Source organism: Nestor notabilis, unplaced genomic scaffold, assembly GCF_000696875.1.
Source record: "Nestor notabilis isolate BGI_N333 unplaced genomic scaffold, ASM69687v1 scaffold16842, whole genome shotgun sequence".
In the NCBI taxonomy this organism is placed as follows: domain Eukaryota; kingdom Metazoa; phylum Chordata; class Aves; order Psittaciformes; family Psittacidae; genus Nestor; species Nestor notabilis.
The window spans coordinates 1,939-22,964 of NW_009919843.1; the positions used below are offsets into that span (position 1 = coordinate 1,939).

The 21,026-nt window shown below is 37.0% G+C and overlaps 1 protein-coding gene across 1 annotated transcript; it reads left to right on the forward strand.

Moving 5' to 3' along the window:
- Positions 1–7,050: 7,050 nt before the first annotated feature.
- Positions 7,051–16,680, forward strand: LOC104399638 (gamma-aminobutyric acid receptor subunit alpha-4; the record flags this gene model as incomplete). The annotated part of the gene is made up of 6 exons (XM_010010421.1): positions 7,051–7,118; positions 9,510–9,730; positions 9,833–9,915; positions 11,684–11,827; positions 13,172–13,324; positions 16,421–16,680. Coding segments are annotated over 6 exons (929 nt in total), but the record flags the coding sequence as incomplete, so codon positions are not given.
- Between the last annotated feature and the right edge of the window lie 4,346 nt (positions 16,681–21,026).

Here is a 21,026-nt window from a genome sequence, read left to right on the forward strand (position 1 = left end):
GAAGGTTTTATTTTAAGAACAAAAGGCTGCATAGAGGTCTGACTGATGCTGATTTTAAACTTCAAATTAATGAAAATGTTTCCAATTCTGGCACAAATGATGTTTGAAATCAGACTTGGAGAAGTAGCCAAATTCTGAATTTTGCTGGCGTCTTACAGAGTTTCCACAAATAATAATTCATGGAGGTTTTTTGCATGTAGAGTGAAGTAGAAGACTTTTTAGAAGATTTTGGAGATTTTCTACAACTGGATCTAAGTTCACCATGTGATCATGAATTAGCACAATTTTGGGTAGTTACTGAAGAGAAGTTAAATTGCCTGAGCATGCTTACAAATATGGAAATAGCCTCTCAGGAGGTTTTTGAACCTCAGCAGAAGCTTGTCTTGGTACTTTTCGTGCAGGAGCATGGCATATGTTGAGGGTAATAGAAGAATGAAATTTCCCGTGTCATTGGATTGACACCTTGCATTATAAACTCGCTTTATTAAACGGGTTTAAGAAAATCTAAGAAGTTGCTGACACTTAGTATGCACTGTGAGGTTAAGTAGTGTAACAAACAAAATCATAAGGGTTTAGGAAAAAAGGTTCTGAAAGACCATTTAAGTTCGGGCAGGTGGGGAGGGAATCCAAAGAAGCAAGAGAGAAACAAAGAGATTTCACCCTGAAATTTACTGAAACAAAGCAGAACAGGCATTTTCCTGTAGGAAAGAAAAAAATCCCTCAACTGCTGTCAGGAAGACTTTAAATGCATAAGAGTTTTGAATTTCAGTAGAGGGAGGGAATTTAGGGACTAATGAATAAAATAATGCTGCAGGATGTTTGAAAATAGTGTGGTGGAAATGAAGTCATTTCCATTCCCTGCACTTGTATGCTCCATTATATCTTTATCCTGGATTTCAGAATACCATTTGTAATGCATGTTGGTTTACTGGTCAAAACCACTCTATAAGAATGGGGTGTTTACAGAAGCCACTTATAGTGTGATTTAGAGTGGTTTACAGTTGGACTGGATGATCTTAAAAGGTCTTTTCCAACCTAAATGATTCAGTAATTAACTAAAAGCATTATCTGCTGGAAAACTTCAAGAGTGCTATCACAGTGCTGTTTTGATTCAGCTGCAAAACTTTGAAGTAAAAGCATTTCTGACTCCAGTTTTCATCTGCTTTAAAAATTTTGAGTATGACACAAAGGAAGACTATAGGAAGTTACAAAACCCTGGATTTTCTCTGAAAATTTTTACCTTCCTACTGGTGATTCATGTCAAATTGATGGTAGAAGTTCAGAGACTTTTAAAAATTAACATTATTCACTTGAAGTCAAAGGGCCTGGGTCTGATTTGCCATTTTAAACACTTGCATGGTTTCAGACTTTGCCTGAGTAACTCTTGACATAAGGAAGGGCCTGTGAAATGTAATTCAAACCTGTATTGGATTGTAGCTTGAAAAAATGTAATGGTGTGTTTGAAACTTTCATGATACAGTAACTCATCACATTTCAGCCTGCATTTAGGGAAGTAAGGAATGGGGGTAACTGAAGCTGGTGAGGGCAGCATCATTGTGTGCTGCCATGTATCTGGTAATTTCAGTGAACTGTGCCTTTTAGAGAACATCTCATCTCTGGTATCTTGCTTTTAATGGCCAGTTGTATGGCCAGACCAAAGAAAGAAGGTGGTGTGTGACTTTCGTCCTGCCCAAGACTCTTAGATTGACTGCAACCCCCACTGACAGCTCTGAAGAAGCAGACAGTATGACCCACAGCATGTTACTGGCTTGTTGTGGTGTGGTTGCCCATCAGTTGGTGAAAGCTGGAGCTCTCTCTCTTCTTGGGTTCTGTTTATTTGTGTGAGCTAGAATCTGACATGAGCTGCAAGTCGTCTCACTATCAGGTAGTGAAATGGTGATAGCTCCATGGCTTTCTGTTTGGAAATTGCCACTTACACTGGCTCATGAGTAGAAGGAACAGGACTCTCTTAATTCATTTTCCTTTTTGTTTTTCTTTTCTTCCTCTTCATATCCTTTCTCATGATCTTGTACTTGTGAAAGCGCAGCTGAGTACTTGGTGGAATTAGATATGTTGGCCATTGTCTCCCCTAAGAAGGGAAGGGAGAGGCCTTCTCTGCCCCTTCTAGGCTGTGTGATGTTCAGCTGATGAACAGCATTTCTGAAGAGTTTCATTTCCTGTCACTGCAGGAGGAGTGACTTTAGTCAGAAAATAAACACAGAATAAATTAGGAGAGCAAAGGCGATTTTCTGTTTTTAGAGAAAATAAAAATATCTATGTGACTATATGCTCTTAGGAATCCACATGCACCTTCAAGGTTCCATTGCTCAGCATAATAGATATTGTCATTTATTTTGGGGGTTTTTTAGATTGCAAATGGACTTGAAGTGAAGATTGTAAAGTGAAGCCGATTGGTTTTTTTCCAGGCAGTTGTCCAGTCTTCCTCAGCTGGTGAGAGTAGATGACTCAGGCTTAACAGGATATGGTGTTAGATACCTGTAGTTGACTGATTTGAATTTGGCCCAGGTTAGTAATGCTTGAAGTCATTACCATCTGTCTGTTGTGCAGTGACCTATATAAAACTTGGTGATATTCTTAGTTCAATTCTTAGTAGACAGGTGTCCACATCATGAAAACTGGCACAGGTATGAAGCTTGTTGGCTGCCTTAGCAGAGATTATTGATGATGAGCAGGCAAAGAAACAGTAATCTCCTCATTTCTAGAAGTACGGTTTTTATTTTCAGGGTTCATACATGCTGATGGATGAACAAAGGTTCGTAGAGAATACGTAGAGACAAAGGTTATTTTGTGCTGCTGAGTTTGTCTTTTGGTAAAGAATGTAGCCCACGTGTTTGAATTCCATGTGTTTGAATTAATTTTTTAAAAATGCCCTATCTAGTTGTTCTGGCTTCCTAACAGAAATCTTACATATAGCAGGTGTCCTCAGCTGTTCTTTCTGATAGAATGAAATGAGAACACACTCTGTAAGACAGTGGGGTTTTTTTCCTTCTAGGTGAAGAAAAAAGGAAAAAAAAAAAGATTAACCCTATTCAGGCAGCAAGAACTTGGAAAAAGGAAGCACAAAATCCATCACATGTAGTTATATTTAAAAAAATAAATCTGTAGCAAATACCTGTTTTTTGTTTTTTGTTTTTTGTTTTTTTTTTTTTTTTTTTTTTTAGATGTAGCTGTAAGAACTGATGTAATGTAATTTCATGTAGTTTATGTATCCTGGGACTGATCTCATAATAGCAGAAATAACTGCACTTAGCATTTAAATTGTACTTCATGTCTCGAAAGCTTTGTATAGGCTTGTTTGCTAATGTTCCTGATTGGTTGTGTGACTCTTGATGGCAAAATTTACAATGTAGAGAAAGCCTGTGCAGGATTTGACTGTTTACATACAGTGGAGATTTCTGCAGTGACAGTTGCCTATGGAGACGCAGGAATAATGGAGCCCAAAGTCTTTCACTGGGAGCTGTGCCGCAGTTCAACCCATATGTTGGCACAAACTGCATGGGAGAGCTGTCTTAGGTACCTCTTCACAAGGTTAGGGCCTGGCATCACTTCTTCAGCCCACATGTAACATCTCTAACACTGTACTATTCTGGCTTTTTGCAGGGGTTGCTTTTAATCCTGCCTGAGCTTCTTTAAAGTATATTATCTTGCAAGCAGTGATTCAGACTTAACTGTTCCCACTGCAGTGTGTAGGACTCTCCTCCTATTTCATTGACATAAAAATACACACCAGTATGTTATAAATAGTTCTTCAGCATTCTGAAGATTTATGGTTGATAGATGCTTTCTGAACATCCATTGAGGGATAAGCCCAAATGGTCATATTTAAAGTTAATTGGCCTTCTTACAACTCACTGAATTTTACTGCCAGTAATAGAGTGTTAAGGATTCTAATAGGATCTTCTGCTTGCAGAGCCTGGGTTGATTAAGTGGTGCAACACATTCCTTTCAGAGGGCTGCTTAAATCACCAGTAAAAGTAGGTTAGGTGACTGCAGATCACCTCCTCGTTGACAGGAATTCCCACAATTAATATTAGTTAAAAAAAAGATAAAGAATAAGAAGCATGACTCACTGTTTGTACCCCCGCTATTGTTACCAACTGGAGTTATGTTCTCTTCTAGAACAAGGAAGATAAGAGATAGGTTTTGGTGTTGCCATAGGTACTCCTGCATTGGCATTAAGTGTTGGGATGTGCTAGAAAATCCAAGATTTGGCCTTAACAGTGGTGAACTGACAATGCAGGTGGAAGACGTGGAGCACAACTGGGCTGCAGTTGAAGAAAAAGAATTAGGGAGATAATCAGCTTCACTGTCCCTTGCTGCTGTCTTCGCACATTTTGCTGTATGATTAAGGTTTTGAATGCAAAGTGAGGATTTGCATGTCAGTACTAGGTGGATGACTGTTTCGATGCCCAAAATATTTCTAGATCCTTATTCATCTGCCATTTTCTAGTGGCCTAAAATGTGATTTTAACATTTGTTTTGTCACTGTACTGCCATCATGTCAGGCAAGCAACCGAAGTAAACTTTAATTTCCACCTTATTTTGTGGCTTCATTATTGTCTGAGTTCCTGCTTCCTTCATTCTCATGGGACCTCCTAAAAACTAAAGGTTTGAGAATAGAATAGCAGTAAACTGAAGAATGAACTCAAGCATAGTTTTAGTCTTGAGCTGCTGCTACAGGCTTTCTAACTGCTTTAAGTTGTTGGCTTGCTGATTTGGAAATTAACTTCTTGATCTTCGCTCTCCCCTTCTTTCTGAGAAACTCCAAAAAATAAACTTGCAAAAAACCTCTGAACATTTATTACTCATGAAGCTGTAGTCATTTAATAAAACAAAAGAAATCAATGCCAGAGGAGAGGCAGCTCATGCCTGTAGGAAAAATCTGTCCCTTTGCTCAATTTGATATGATTATAAAATCACAGTGTTCTCTGAGCTAAAGAAAAGAAGATATTGCCAGAGGAAGGCTGTTAAACCTTTGAGGAATATTCCTATTTAGTTTCTTAGAACTAACAAATAAAGCAGTTCCTGAAAGGGATTCAGGTACTGGGTGCAATATTCCTACATTTTCTTACTAAAGCAAGACTTTTCATAGATTAAGTATAGATGGGAAAATAGCATTTTTATTTCTATAGAACTTTGATTTCAGAAAGATTTCAAGTTCAGGTGAAATAAATATTTATATATTTAAACCATCCCAAGATAAAGTATAGTATTGTGATTATGGGAGATCAGGTATGATTGGATCTTTTCTATCACAATGTACAAGTTTGATTGGACTTTTCTTCCCTATTTTCTAATGATGCAGATGAATACTTTTGGTATCTTGACAGCTCTAGTATGAGTTTTTCCAATCTCTTGGAGCTTTTCTGCTCTCCAGAAATAATTATATTCAGGAGACGTCACTGGACTATGTTATCAGTAAAATGAGTGATCTAAACACCTGACCTAATGAACACTTCATTATTTGTAGAAAGGAGCACAGCTTCCGTTTGACATGTTTAGAGAGCAACCCATTGCAAAACAAACAGCACAATATGAAAGTGTGTTATCTGGAACTTGGGAGTTTCTTCTTAAAGCCTCTTCAAGACAGTCATGCCAAACTGTCCAACTTTCCAGGTACCACTGGGCTACCAACTGTTGTGGGTGAATTTTCTTCAGATTTTATCTCATAAAAACATCTTTCTGTGAAGCTGTTAACTTACAGCAGAGCTGGTTTTTGACATTTAGCTTAAAAATTCTTAGCTGTTCTCTATGTAACTTGCAAACTGTTTACTGAAATAAGTTTACATGGCTTTACTTTACTTTTTGTTCACAGTTTGACACTTGTTCTAAGTGTCAAAGCACGGGTTCCCTGTTTTCCAGTTGCTTATTTCTCTTTCTCCTTTTACCATTTGATTTGGTGACATCTGTCAACAGTATTTTTTTTAATATTGTTTTTTATTTCATAAAGAGAAAGAGCTACTAACAGTCTTAAGTCATCTGTTCATTTTTAGATTGCAAATACTATGGTAAAGCCTGAATTAGCAGACTCAAGCCACTTATTCTCTGTAGAAATTTGAGCGGTAGGGGTTTAGAAACTGTGGTTATGAATTTGTAGATCACATTTTTTTTCCCAAACAGATATATTTATGATGTGAGTTAATTATCTGAATTAAACCATTAGCTAATGCTTTGATCACAGAGTTATCATAATAACTGGTAATGATTAGCTGCTTTCTAGCCTTTTACACTGGGAACAGACCTAATTTCCAGTGAAATTAATTAGCGCATGTGTTTTTTGGCTTAAGGGGGAGTGCAGAGTGAATAGTTGTCTGAAATTTCAAGGTGTTTTGTCCTGTAGTAAAGAAAGGGAATGGTATGTTAAAATGAATCTGCTTTCTCTGGTGGTTGCTATGCAATATCCAGCTGTGAAAGTTCAAGACCACTGCTCGGAGCACTCTTTTTAACAGTGTCTGAAGTATCACTCATTCTTTCATGACAGGCTTTGTAGTAGCATGTGGCCCTAGGTTCAGACCCTCAAAAATGCTTAGATATAAAATTTTTATTTATATTGTTAATATTAAAGCACTTAAGGACATCTCAGGATATGGATGCAGTTCTTGATCCTGCATTACTAAATTGCCCAGTGCTAATATCTGTAGTCCCGTTATTACCAGTAGGACCAAATGTTAGTAATAAATCCCTTGGAGAATATGGATTTCCTGAATTCAGTTCTTGTTATTAATTAGTGTGGTGTTTTCAGTGAGCCTTTTAATTCTTTGGCATCTGTTTTCTTATCCGTTGAGTCAACATTGGTTTTCTGGATGGGGATTTGCATGGAAATTCTGCGTTTGATTTACTTATGGGGCAAAGGTAATTGAGCAGCGCTTGTTATTTAAAGACTTATCCAAAATGACCTGTGTTTGCATTTTGCTCTTGCTTGTCCACAGAACCCTCAAAGCAGTAACTGTTCACACACCAGGATCGTTTATGGGAATTGTTGACCTGCAAAATTCAAATTTTCTTGCTCACTTCCTTTTCATACATTAGGTCCTGTTACTGAAGTCAAAACAGATATATATGTCACCAGTTTTGGACCTGTTTCTGATGTAGAAATGGTATGTATTTCTGGGATTAAAATGCCGTTTCCCGGTTCTGAGAAACCGTTAACTGCACTAAAGGGTGGATGCTTCATCTGTACTGTTCTGTCAATCATGCAAAGTAGGAAAGATTAGTAACAGCTTAATTTACAGGTTATAATTAGATACATCAGGCCTGATTCTGGTCATGTTTTCACTGGTTTTTGACTGGATTAAGGAATTCAGATCAAAGGATTTAAAGCAGACCGGTGTAGAGGCAGAATCAGGCCTTATGGGGAGCATCTAAGTCAATCTACTGTGGGAAAAATGTGTAATATCTTTGAAATTGCTTTTTCTTTCTGAAGCTTATGTTATTGTCAGGGGAATAATAATGATATCATTTCGCAAATACTTGTTGATGTTTTCATTTCAGATGAATACTCCTTGCTGATCTTTGTGCCCCTTTTAGCATCACTTTCAGGAAATGTTTGACTGATAAGAGTTTTCTTAAGTGTCTGCAGAAATTGAACGTCAAAGTGACATGCATGAAATAGTAACAGAAGAGAAATGTTACATTTGCATGTACTTTTTTTTTGTGCCTGAATAGCATCTGCATTCATTTGAGGTCAAATCCAGCAGACCACTCATCAGCTTCTGCAATCCGGTGGTGTAACCTTAAATCATACAGTAGTTTCTCTTTTTATGAATATCCAAGAAATCCCATAGAAGTAACATAACCATATCCACTGAACTGAACTTCTTTAAGGGAAAGGCAGTTTTGAGGCAGTAACTTTCTTCCCATACAGTGCTGTTGTGCACTTTGTGGTGCACCTGATTTGGTGCTATCGTGTGGAAAGATATGTGATAGCAAGAGATTTTTTTTCAACGGCTACCTTCATGACAGCAGTCTCATGTTGAAATGCATCTTACTCCTTCAGTGGTTGTCATGTACAGTATGATGCTGTTCAGTGTGACAAGAGGTACAAGAATCTGGTCCCAAGGAAATCCAGTAATGTGTGTCTCAAATCTAAAAAGAGGGCTGCACAGCATCTCAGGTTTCATTGAAGCATCTGACATGACGCTGCATGGGAAATTATTAGTTATATTGGAAAATGCAGGAGTAAGAACATGGACTGAAGGTAGGTAAGAAGGTGGGAAAAGGAGAGTTTACAGCTGAGGCTATTCAGGGATCTAGGAACTGGGTTTGGAATAATTTAGTTAATATATCCATTAGTGACCCAATGTGATCTGAATGTGGCTGCACTCATGAAACTTGTTGAAACAGTGAAGCACTGTCCTCAGTACAGGGAATGATCAGAATGTCTGTTTAGAGCTGGGTTACTTTGGTACCCAGTGTAATGAAAACAGTTGAAATGTTATATTACAAAATCTTACATTACAAAATCTGTCACTTAGAAGGTAATAACAGAAACTGCTACTTATGAGCTATACCAGCAAGAAATGACACCAGAAGAGACTTTTCATAGGTTGAGTATAAACCAAAGTGGAGAATGCAGCCATAGAAGGCAGATATGATTCCGAGGTGCATTACATTAGTAGACATTTCTCCTTGCTGGTAAGAATAGATATGGCCATACAAGTAGTTTCAATGTTAACGTCATGCAGGAGAGTTTCAACTGAAGTCAGAAAACACTGACTTAACAGCAAAATCACAATTGTAAGTTAGAAAGGAGTTAAAGGTTTTTCAATGCCACATGATGACATTTTTGTGAAATATTTTAGCTTCCCAAGATGAGAAATGCATTCCTTTGTTCATTCATTCACGTATGATTTCTCATGATGTGCCTGCGTCTGCAGTTCTGTAGTTGTTGTTTGCATGTTTTCTTTGGAGCTTTTATTGGGAATTTACTGGGATACTTATGTAGTTAAAACCAAATATGTACATATGTAAGAGTATATATGATTTATTATCCATGTTTTGTGAGCATGGCGAAGGAAATATTTAGCTTTCCTCAGTTAAAAGCTTACTTTCCATAAGTTGAAATTAAATTTTCTTTCCTAAATTTAAAGTGGAGGTAATTGTTTGTCATGGTATTTTTAATTTAGCCAGCAGCAGAAAGTCCATGGATGCCTTTTCTTTAAGAATTTATTGACACTTATTGTCAGAGACCATTTTGTTTCTGGTTATATGCTTGACTACAAATTCAGTTGCCCTTTTCCTGCAACCTAATAAGATAAATTATTCCCTAATGATTAAATATGTGTATCAATTTATTGATATGACTAATGTGGAAAATTAAGCTATTAAGGAGGACACGACACAACACACCTTAATTGGTGTATATATGTTTGTACAGTGGACTTCACATTCTCTTTACTACTGATTTCTTTGCTTCTGAGGGATTTCTTTTTTTTACAGGATACACACAAGCAAATGTGATCTTTGTTTTTTCTGCAAATTTAATACAGGAATATACAATGGATGTCTTCTTCCGTCAGACATGGGTAGACAAAAGATTAAAATATGATGGCCCTATTGAAATTTTAAGACTTAACAACTTGATGGTTTCAAAGGTGTGGACACCTGACACTTTCTTCAGGAATGGAAAAAAGTCTGTTGCACATAATATGACAGCCCCCAATAAACTCTTCAGAATAATGAGAAATGGCACCATCCTGTACACAATGAGGTATTTAACCTGTTTGTTTGGCTTCTTACAATTATTGTATGCAAAAGTTATACTGCCTAGACAAAATGGCAACCAGAGACTATTTAATTTGTTCCATTATAGGCTTACAATAAGTGCAGAGTGTCCCATGAGATTAGTGGATTTTCCCATGGATGGTCATGCTTGTCCTCTCAAATTTGGGAGTTGTAAGTTGCAATTATGAAATTTCTTGTAACTACAGAATTTAAATAGTAGAAGTAGATTTTGAGCAGTTACTAAACTTTCTCAATATTGATACACAATCCTTATGCAGACAAAACTCCTGTTAAGTTCCTTGGGAATTTTATTTAGGGCTTCGAAAATTAAATCCAGACAGAGAATTGAAAAGCAGGCAGTGATTCAGCTACTGTGTTAAACCCCACTATTCTGGCTACACAGCTGCTTGAAATACCTAGCTGTTCTTGGTTTTAGGGAGATACTGCATACTTAGTGAAGTGGGAGATTTCTGGAGAAGAAAATGAGGGTGGGATCCATCTTACTTGCAACAGGCAGGTGAAAGGCACCTAGGGAAGGAGGTTATTTGATTTTCTCTGCAGTTAGTGGAGGCACACTGACATCCTAAGGTAGTGTGTAGGTAGGTGTGCAGAGATTTGATCTTTACTCCTGGCCTGTAACAGGAGTCTGCAGAGCAAGTTTAGACTAGATAATTTTTAGACTGGTGAGAGAAATCTTAGTGCAGGTAACTTTCCTTTCCTGCTTTGAAGACAGACATTGATGTTTGGATAATCTTCAAACTTTGACTAGCAGGAACATTTTGGGACATACTGCTTAACAACCAAGGTAGTTATGATTTCCTGATGTGATTCACAGCAGAGACCTCTGAGACCATCTGGGGATGGTTAGTGCACTCCATTAAATATCACTTTTCTAAGCCTCCTCAGTCACTGAGCTCTGCTTTACATTTCAACATGGTCAGTGCCTAGATATTAATCTGTTTTCCTTGACCCTAGAGTGGTGAAGTTAGAAATGGCTGGAAGCTCATCGTGGAATTTCCTTAGAGTAAATTTAGCTTACACAGCTGGGTAGTCAACCAAAAAGGGGACATTAAAGACACTGCTCTGATAAGGTTTTTCATCCCTGTTATGGTGAGACTGGAGACCATGTGCTGCCAGACTTGGCTTGGTATCAGCTGTTCGATAGGGGAGCTTCAATAGTGGGGGCTTCTCCACAGGCATATTTCCTCAGGCAGAATCACCAGCCAGCAGAAATTGTACTTGATACTAATCTGATATTTTCCTCGGTGAAACTTGAAATAAGATGTATCCATTTCAAATGCAAGACTGATTTAATTTAATTTTAACAGGAGTTTGGGCTGTGTAGGGATTGAATGCTAGCCCTAAGTTATGTCTTTTGTATTAAATGAAGAATGTTTCTTTGGGTGTGCTTATTTTAGGGCTATTGTGATTTTTTTTACTGACCTCTGGTTCTGACAAATATTTTAAACACAAGTTTAAAATATTAAAGTTTTTAGTATACTATATTTTTAGTATATAGTATATTATACTGTAGTTTTTAGTATAATCATTCTTTTCTGTAAAGAAATGTGTGCCCAGTCTCCAAAATGTATCCTCCTTATACATATTCTATTTATAAATTAGTGTATTTTAATGATAAGTATTTCTAAAATAATTTAATGCTAAACTGTACATGCCCGATAAGGGCTCATCCAGAAAGAACTCGTGTTTAGACTTCACATTCAAATGTGCAGTAAATTTGTGTGTGACACTTGACATATGACTTCAGCTGCTATTTATTTTCCTCTGAGGGTGGCTTTTGGGGCTAACTTAACATGAAGGCTATCTTCTAAAGCTGTTAGTGAGAGTCTTGCTATTCAGTTTCACTAGGTTTGGATTGGGCTTTTAGTAAGGTGTGAGAAGAAGTTTCCTATTTACGCAAACTGATGCTGTGTTGTAGATGCTTATCCAAAGAGTGAAATGATTTATACCTGGACAAAAGGACCTGAGAAGTCAGTGGAAGTTCCTGAGGAGTCTTCCAGTTTAGTTCAGTATGACCTGCTTGGGCATACGGTATCCACTGAAACCATTAAATCTATTACAGGTAGGAATCTCGTCAGTAAATTTCAATTTGAGGTAAATTAACCCTGTAACATTGCCCAGAGCCTCTTTCCTTCTCGTAAGATGTTCTACTGGATGTGATAGGGTATAGATTAAGGTCTGAGAGCATAAATCTGAATTAGGTTTCTGTCCTTCAGGTTTACATTTGCAGATTCATTACGGTAGATTGCGATGGTCTTTCAGAAAGCTAGAATGAGATCATTACTCCAAGGGACAAAATAAGCATTTAATCACTGCTTAAAATGCAGTTTGAAGAGTCAAGAGGATGCCTGGGTGAGGAAGTAATTTCCCAGCACTGTATCCACATTATGTGCAAAAGACTTCCTTTGTTTGGTGGTGCAAACAGCTCAAGATGGAAGTACAGCATACAGAATGGGTTATTAAAGCCATAAAAACCCTCTAGTCAGATAAGGATAGGCACAAATACATTAGTCACAATAGATATTTCTGCTGATTTGTGCTGTAAGAAATAAGGCAAATGGCAACTACAGGCATCTGAAATAAGCGAAGTATCACTGATGAGCAGTGTGGTGATAAACAAGCATATCCCAAAATGTTTTTAAAATTTGGAATCATTTTCTAAGCATCAGCAAGTTTGGGTGTTGTAAGATGGTCAAAATGAAACAGATAAAACAAATATATTCGATGGATTGCTCTATGGATGTTTTTCTCAAAGATAAAACAGCATTTTGCAGTACACTAGCAATTTACTTCTCAGCATATTGATTATTATGAGTTAACAACAGATTTTCCTTACTGTTCCCAAAATGCTCATTCTGTAGTGCTTTATTTAGACAGTTTATTCAGTTTATGGTGAATCTGCAGTTATTTTTTTTGTTTAATATGAATGATAACATTTTAGATAAGCTTACAATATTTTTAATTCTTATCGGTGATTTTTGCATTTGTTCATTATCATAGTGGTGGTGACATATAAAACTAGTAAAAAGCTGATACGTTTCCATAACATTTGATGTGCATCATTGTAGTTGTTTATTTGGCAAATAGGTATCACAATGTTATGTGTACTATGGTAGGTAGGTAGCTTGTGTTGTGGTCTGCCAAGAGAATTTTTAAAATCATGCTTATACTGTAAAATGTAATCCAATGTTAGCTGTACATTTATAGTATTTTGGATACCAGCTTCTGAATGGCAGGATATTTGTTGAAAACTTTCGTTCTTGACTCTAAGGAACATAACTTTCTATACATATTAAGTGGTATGAATAGCATCATCTTACTCCTAGTTGATAATCTGAAACAGTTATTCTGCAACACAAATTTTGGCAGTCAGAAAAATATTTTATTTTTATATATATTTTTCTAGGTGAATATGTTGTTATGACAGTTTACTTCCACCTCAGACGGAAAATGGGTTATTTCATGATTCAGACCTATATACCATGTATTATGACCGTGATCCTCTCTCAAGTTTCATTTTGGATAAATAAGGAGTCCGTTCCAGCTAGAACTGTGTTTGGTAATTATTTCTTTTTTCCTTTTTCTTGTACTCTTTTACTGACTTTCACAAGAATAGGCCTTTTTAGTGCATTGGGGCATACTGACTCCATATTAGTGCAGTAACAAGGGAATTGTATAAATTCAGAGGGATTTTTGCTGTCAGTGCATGAAGAATGTTGCTATGTGAATCCTTGGAATTTGAAGAGAAACTTGGAACACGTAACCTGAAAGGTGTCATGGTTGCCTGTGGCAAATGGCTGTATATCTCTGGGAATTCTACTTGCTTCGGGGAACAAACTGGGAAGATCTGAGTAATAGAGTCAAGTCCTTAGTTTGCATCCAGAGCAGTTTTATCCTTCAGTGTACAGTAGTGTAATTACTTATTTTAAAATAATTTGATTGGGTGTGTGCGAGATGCACCGATGTCGTCTTCTATGTGTCATTAGTGAAAGCTTGATATCAGTAAGGCTTAGATCCTGTTCCTGTAATTTCATGTTTAGTGCTTTTCTCTTCTTTCTGCCATTGCCATTATGAAAATGAATTCAAAAAGTGAAATGATAGCAAGATATTAAAATTGCCCTCATTGAAATACAGTTTGCGTGAGATGGTACAGTGACTCTGAAGATGAAAACAAAAAAGCTTTGATGGAAGACAAAGCATAAGACATTAAATGGAAATACAATTCCGAACAATGAAGTAGGATAAAAACATTTTTAAAAGGAGTTTTGATAGAGCAATATCTTGACTTTATAATGTACTGTAGTCTAAAGCAGGACTAATCAGGAAGAGAATGTTCTACAAAAAGCCTTTCTATAGATAGATAGATGCTGGCAGGAGTGATGGGAATTAGTGTTTCTACGTGACAGCCCATTCAAACAACATAAATGGAGTCAGAACACTGCTTAGTATCACAAATTAACAAGGTTAATGATTAGTTATAGGAGAAATAACCTGCAAACCTAATAAGACCCACACTAGCTCTCAACTCAAGCATTACATTAAGCAAATTAGTATATCACTTCACATGCCTTTGCCAGGATGTTGAATAATGGAACTTTTCTTGAAGGGAGTATTACCATGAACTGGAAAGGTAGAATCTGTATTTGCAGACAAAATGTGATAATTGAAAATGTACAAATTATAGAGCAATAGATTTAATATGTGTCATTATATCCGTATGTCACACTGAAAACAAATACTATTAATAAGGTTTGGACATCCACTAAGTTACAGATAAATCTCTAAAATGCCTTTGAAAGCAAATGGCTTAAAGAATGGCTAAAAGTATCTTTCCAGTTTTCTGATAAATTCCAACAGGGACCTTGTGTCGTAAAGGTTTTCTTAGAAGAAAAGATAGGCAAGAGGTAGGAATGGAGCCAAAACACCTGCTATAGTACCACCTTTATAGTAGAACTGTGAGAAGAGGCTATCCAAAAAAAGATCTTTCCATTGCACACTGCAGAAGCTTGCAAGTATTTAGCTCTAAATATTTACAGGTCAGGTGTATTTATAATATTTTTTTACCAGAACCTAATTTCCTACCCTGTAAAACCCTATGGTACATATTAAAGAACAATTGCTGTGGCAGCTGTAAGTCTCTGAGAAGAATGATTTCATAGGGGGAAATCTGATAAAGACTATGGCAGTAAACTGCAATACTGTCATGGCCTGCCCTCTCCTCTTTGTATTTGGGGAATAGTTGTCCGTTCAAGTCACTTCACCCTGTTCGTACATCTGTTAAACAAATGTCTTTAAAAAGACAATTCAGACAAGCTATTTGCTTAGTGGACAAAGGGAGGATGAGTAAGGATAGGACTAATCAGAAGTGGATCTCTTCCAGGAAAAAAAATAACTTTCCATAATTTATTTTTTTTAACTCAGACTTAAATATTTTTAGTGGTGTGTTTTTCAACACCTTCCCACTGAAGAAGGTTTTGTGAGCTTACATCTGTGTTTTTATCATGCTGAGTTCGCTCTGAGATATTCTTTGTGCTTTCACGAACTAGCTATTACTTTTTCCTTTTTTTGTGTTTTTTTATGTCCAATTCTCTGCATGGCCGTGTCTAGGTGAAACTTTTTAATATCAGATTACCCACATGGAATACCACCACTTAAGGAATAGGGCATGTGAAGATCCTGTTGGGAAGCATACTCTTAATTATTGTTAATTCTGCTGAGCATATGCACTTCATCCTGAATTAAAACGTGTACAGTATTCTTTTCATAAGAGTAAAGACATCTCCATCTGTAGTCAGTCTTTCTTGCCATTATCATAGTAGAACTTATGCAGTGTTCACTATATTCTTGGTATTTTACATTTATATTCTATGGGATAATTTGGATGAAAAAAGAAAACAAAAAATCCCACCCCATACCTTGGTTTTATACAGCATGTATTTTCACTTGAAGTATTCCGATGAAGTGGGCATATTTTGAGTTCAGTGTTCATGCCTGTGTACTTTAATTAAAAAGTTGTTCTTTCGGAAGATTAAAGTCTAATTAAATTTCATCGGTTGACTAGTAGCAGAAGGTTTTAAAAAATAAGGTGATAGTTTCTTAATTAACAGAGTTGCTAACATAATATTCTAGTTTTCCTTAGCACCAAAATAATTTGCCATGACTTAATGGCACCTAGATTATGAATGGGATCAGAGGAACAGGCACAAACTAATAGGTGGCATTCTGAACCCATTACAGGAAAAATCATGGTTTTGTTGCTCTGAGGAGCACAGACATAATATAACAACTTAAATTATGTTCAGATGTTTATAAAATAGCTTGTTTTAGGAAATAAAATAACTTGTTTTAAGAAATTCTACTGAACTTGACAGAAAAAAAAATGAAATGACAGCTACCATGTTTTCTTCATGTGAACTGTAGATGATCTGCTGAAGTCATGGCTTTCCATGCCTCCTTTAAAATCTGGTTAACTGTTTTGTATGCATAGCTGCTTATAGATATATGGTTGTTGCCATGACTTAAATCTAATGATTTAGTCTATTCATAAGCAGCAGAGAAAGACTCCTAAGTGATTTGAAATTGCTTGAAGCTGCTTGCCTATTCTCACTTTGTTTTACTCATATTCAGCAATGTTTTTTGCTTTATTTCTTTGAAGGAATAACCACAGTGTTGACAATGACAACACTGAGCATCAGTGCAAGACATTCACTGCCAAAAGTATCCTATGCTACTGCCATGGACTGGTTCATAGCGGTCTGCTTTGCCTTTGTGTTCTCTGCTCTTATTGAGTTTGCTGCTGTCAACTATTTTACAAATATTCAAATGGAAAAGGCCAAAAGGAAGACGGTAAAATCCCTTCTAGAATTTCCAGTTGCTCCAGTACAAAGAAAAAGAAGTACAGAAGAGACATTCACGGTAGGTTTTCACACTATGCTAAGATTTTTATCTTTTTGGTACAGTTTCTTGGTAAAAACAGGCCTTTAACTTCCTTCCAGGTTCCCTCTGAGCTAACAATGCAGTAAGTCAGCCTAATGGAAGGCTAATGCTACACTATATTAAATGATGAAAACTTGTAAAACACGACTTAATTCTTACTTGCATTATTGGATTAACTCAGGAGAGAAGGAGGTTGTGTCTATCCATACTTGCAGTCTCTTCTATTACTTAGTTGTGTTTTGGCAAAGGTCGGTTAGGATCGGCATCTTTAGCAAACTTACTTTCCCTTTGCGCATTGATTCTGATTGGACTGATTATATAGACCAAGATTTTGCATATTACAAGGGAAGCATGTTATCTTACGTAGCTAATGTCTCTAATTAAAATAAGCTAAGGCATTGCAGTTGTACCTTGGAGCACTTCCTTAGATATCACAGTTCTTTCATTGTGTGTATTGCATGTCCAGAGTTTTCTTTCTTCTTCAGTCATAGTTTCAGGATTTTTTGAAGAGTGCTGAATGAAACCTTTGTGTCTGCCGTAGATTTCATTTTTATGTAATTTTTGTATCTTTGCATAGGAGCTCACCTCAATTCCTGAAAAGGTTTTGTGACTCTGTTTAACAAAATGCTTTTCAGCTTTCGTAGTGCTTCAGATTAAGGGTGACTTGTATGGTAGCTAACTTTGTGTGTGGACCAGTTAATAAAGGCTTATTTCCAGTTGAGCTCGCTGGTGATTCTCCTTTTCTCCCTTTTCCCATTCCCATATTCGTACTCTCTGCTGCATCATAATCCTGTTCATGAAACACCTTGCTAACAAAGTCACTGCAGTACCTGCACTACCATGTGGTAGGCCAGTAATTTCTAGCCATGGCTGACTCCTGGCAACACCACTCAAGAAGCAAGACGCTGACAGCAGCACTGTAATTTACTCTTCCTGTCAGGCTGACTTTGTAGTTTCCTTTGGCTGAGCCATAATTTAAGAACTGCTGTTTTAGACTGACTCTTGGTAATTTTGTCTTCTGTCTCTTTCACATCTCATTTGTCTCCTTCTCTATTCATCTGCTCTTTTTTTTGCCTTCCCACCCCTTCCATTTGCTATTGCTGCTCAGCTGCTGTCCACCCACTTCCATTTTTCTTTCTCTTCTTTGCTCTCCTACCATAGATTGTTACTGCTTTCAATTTCCTGGCTGCGTTGTTCTGTTAGCTCCCATTTCTGCTTAAAAGGATAGATGTGCTCCTGTAGAGTTTGTTATTTCACTCTGATGGGAACAAGAAAAAGTGTGTTTATGGTAGCGTGGAGTTGGCCTGGTACAAAGAGGTATTAGTGCCATTAGTTTATGCAAAGCTTCCTGATTGTACAGCATGCAGTTTAGTATCTCAGGCACTCCTGTGGAGTGTTAATAAATACTGCTTTTGGTGATAATAAGGTTTCACTTGGGTCTACAGGAATGTAAATTACACAAGAACAGTTTCATCCTAGATTTATTTATAAGATTTGATTAAAACAAAAGTAAAATAGTAGTTTTCTCAGGTAATAACTATGGAGGCTTAAGACAATTGTTTTGATTCATGATCAATTGCTGGTCAGTCTTGTATCATGCTTAGCCATTTATGCACATGTTTTGGAGAAACTATTCTTCCAATCACCCCTTCCCACGACCACCCTCCCCTTTTTTTTTTTTATTTTTTTTTTTTTTTTAACAACAACAGAATACACCCAAATCAAGAGCTTGGTAAAATAAGAAGTGAACAGTTCCATTCCACTGCTTAATTAATACTTCTGTGGCAAATGTGGTCGTGTGCTTACAGGTTTGGGGATTTTGAAAGCCCTCAAGGGAGAAATCTACTTTTTGAAGGGTTGCACATTAATCATATAAGCATGTGAGTGAATAATAATGTTGATTGTACCTTGAACTGTTGTGTGTGTTTGGTGGTGGTTGGGTTTTTTTTAATGGCTTTTTATCCAATTATGCCTATGTGCAAAGACTTGAGTCTTTGCACTTTCAGGACAGGCATACATGGTGAGCTCACAGATACTGTTATAGTGGCTTAGCTACCATGCAGTCCTTTCCATAAGTAGAGGATAACTTCTGTTCTGGTCTCCTGCTGCAAAAAACAGAAGCTAGTGTGGCTGTTCTAATTTGTTAGAAGCTTATATGGGTGTTAGACTCTGCTTTCCAACCTGACATATAATACAGTCCTCTCCTTAAAATGTTTAGTTTTGCTTATGAAAGACTAATCTAGAATTTTCTTATGCCTTATTATAAATCTGATTTTTTTTTTTCTGCACATATACTGTCTAATCTATGCTGATTTACCAGAGATAACAGAATCTCAGTTTCCCTGTGTGTTTGTGGTGCAAAGAATGCAGGACAATAGCCTGTCTGTAGCATGTAATCTGTGAGCACTGTTTCTTACAAGTTTTATCTCCATAGCTAAATGATAGGCTTTGATTTCTTAACCCACTTCACGTTTAAAAAACATCTGTACTACGTTGCCACTATTGTACTAGTAACTCTGCTGTTAGCAATACAATTGCCAGAGCTCAAGGAAAAGTTTTATTTTTAAACTTGGAACTTTTCAGAAAGACTTTGACTATTCTGGTAAATTTGTCAGAGTTCCAAAATTCAAAATTTTAACTTAGCCCATGGAGGAAGTGTGTGTAAATTGGGAAAGAAGATGGCCAAATGTGTAAACCATACTTTTTTTCTGGTGCATATCTCACTATTTTCAACCTGCTTTGGATCTTCTACTAATTGGAGGGAGGGAGATCCCTCTCTTACACCTGTTAGCCCTGTACTTTTGCCTGCCTCGAACTGGCATACAGGAGGTTGGTTGCACTGGCTTTTCATGATTGAGGTCCCATCTATGTAGGTACCCTGAAAACAGGAAATACACAGATCAATTGAGGCTGTTAAGGAAAACAAGGTGAAAGTATAGTTTTAAATGAGGGTTTAATTTTATGAGCTGTTGATTCTGCATTATTCACTGGATGGTTACATGCACTTGATGTTTAATTTTATGTATTTTAATTTTTTCCCTTAAGTAACATGGTGGGATTTGTCCTAAAGAGCTTCTGGGATGGAACAAGTTGGTCTGTGGAACTGGGTTCCCTATAGAACATGGGGATTTTACTATCTGATAGTACTAGAAATTAGGTATATTAATAGTACATTTTTGTAAAATAAAGATAAATTGCACATAATTGGAAGTCCTTTTTTGACATGTATGTGTTTGACCAGTTTCTGACCATAGAATTAAAGTGGGTTTTCTATACTGAATCAGTTCATATGTTACTCACATTAATTAGAATTCTCGGTGGTGTGGTGGTGGTTTCTTTTTGATCAAAACCACTTTCCAGTTGTCTTGGATCAAAGGCAACTCCTCTTGTTATGATCAAATGATTTAGGATGTATTAATTCATATTACGTATTCACCACAATCAGTAAATCTTTACTGTAGCACATGTGGACTATATTCTTTTCTAGGTTATTCTTTTGTGTAATTTTATTTAATTTTTTGAAGCCCCATGATGAGTGATGGATCAATATATTGATTACAGGAAATATTAAATGAATTTTGGAGGCTAGCCACATGATCTGAATCGTATTAACTCCAACAAAAAATTAGTGGGCTGGAGGTAGCAGGAGCGAGCCTGTAGTGCCTGCAGATGCAGGTGTGCTCCTTTATCACTCGATTTGGTTTTAACCATGGTCTTACTCAATGTCTCTTTGCCCTCCTTCCCTCCCTGCCCTATTTCAATTCTTTCTTCTTGTTGCCTGTAACTTTCTGATACAAACTTAATGTGTTCCCCTAAAGATGCAGTTCTGTGGTAGACATCCCATGAGTAGGATCCAAGCTTATTTTAGGTCTGCCTTGAATTCACAAGGAACTTGGACAGCCTCACTCATCCCTTCTGTCACATGCAGCAAGACTGTACTGGAGTCTGTCTAAGCCAAGACAGATGACTTAACACCATGGTGTCCTGAGATTTTGTTGTCTTTGGAACAAGTTAAAATGCTTTCAGGTTAGAAGGAATTTCTTTACTTTGAGGGTGGCAGAGCACTGAACAGGCTGCCCAGGGAGGTTGTGGAGTCTTTCTCTCTGGAGACATTCAAAACTCTCCAGGACACCTTCCTGTGTAACCTGCTCTAGGTGGCCCTGCCTTGGCAGGGGATTGCACTAGATGATCTCCAGAGGTCCCTTCCACTCTAGTGATTCTGTGAACCTGTCCCTAATGTTCTGAACTTCTTTCTTTAGCAAGAGCAGAAATGTCGTGCAAGTCAGCGTGTGATGGAAATGAATGATTTATAGTTTGTTATTGGA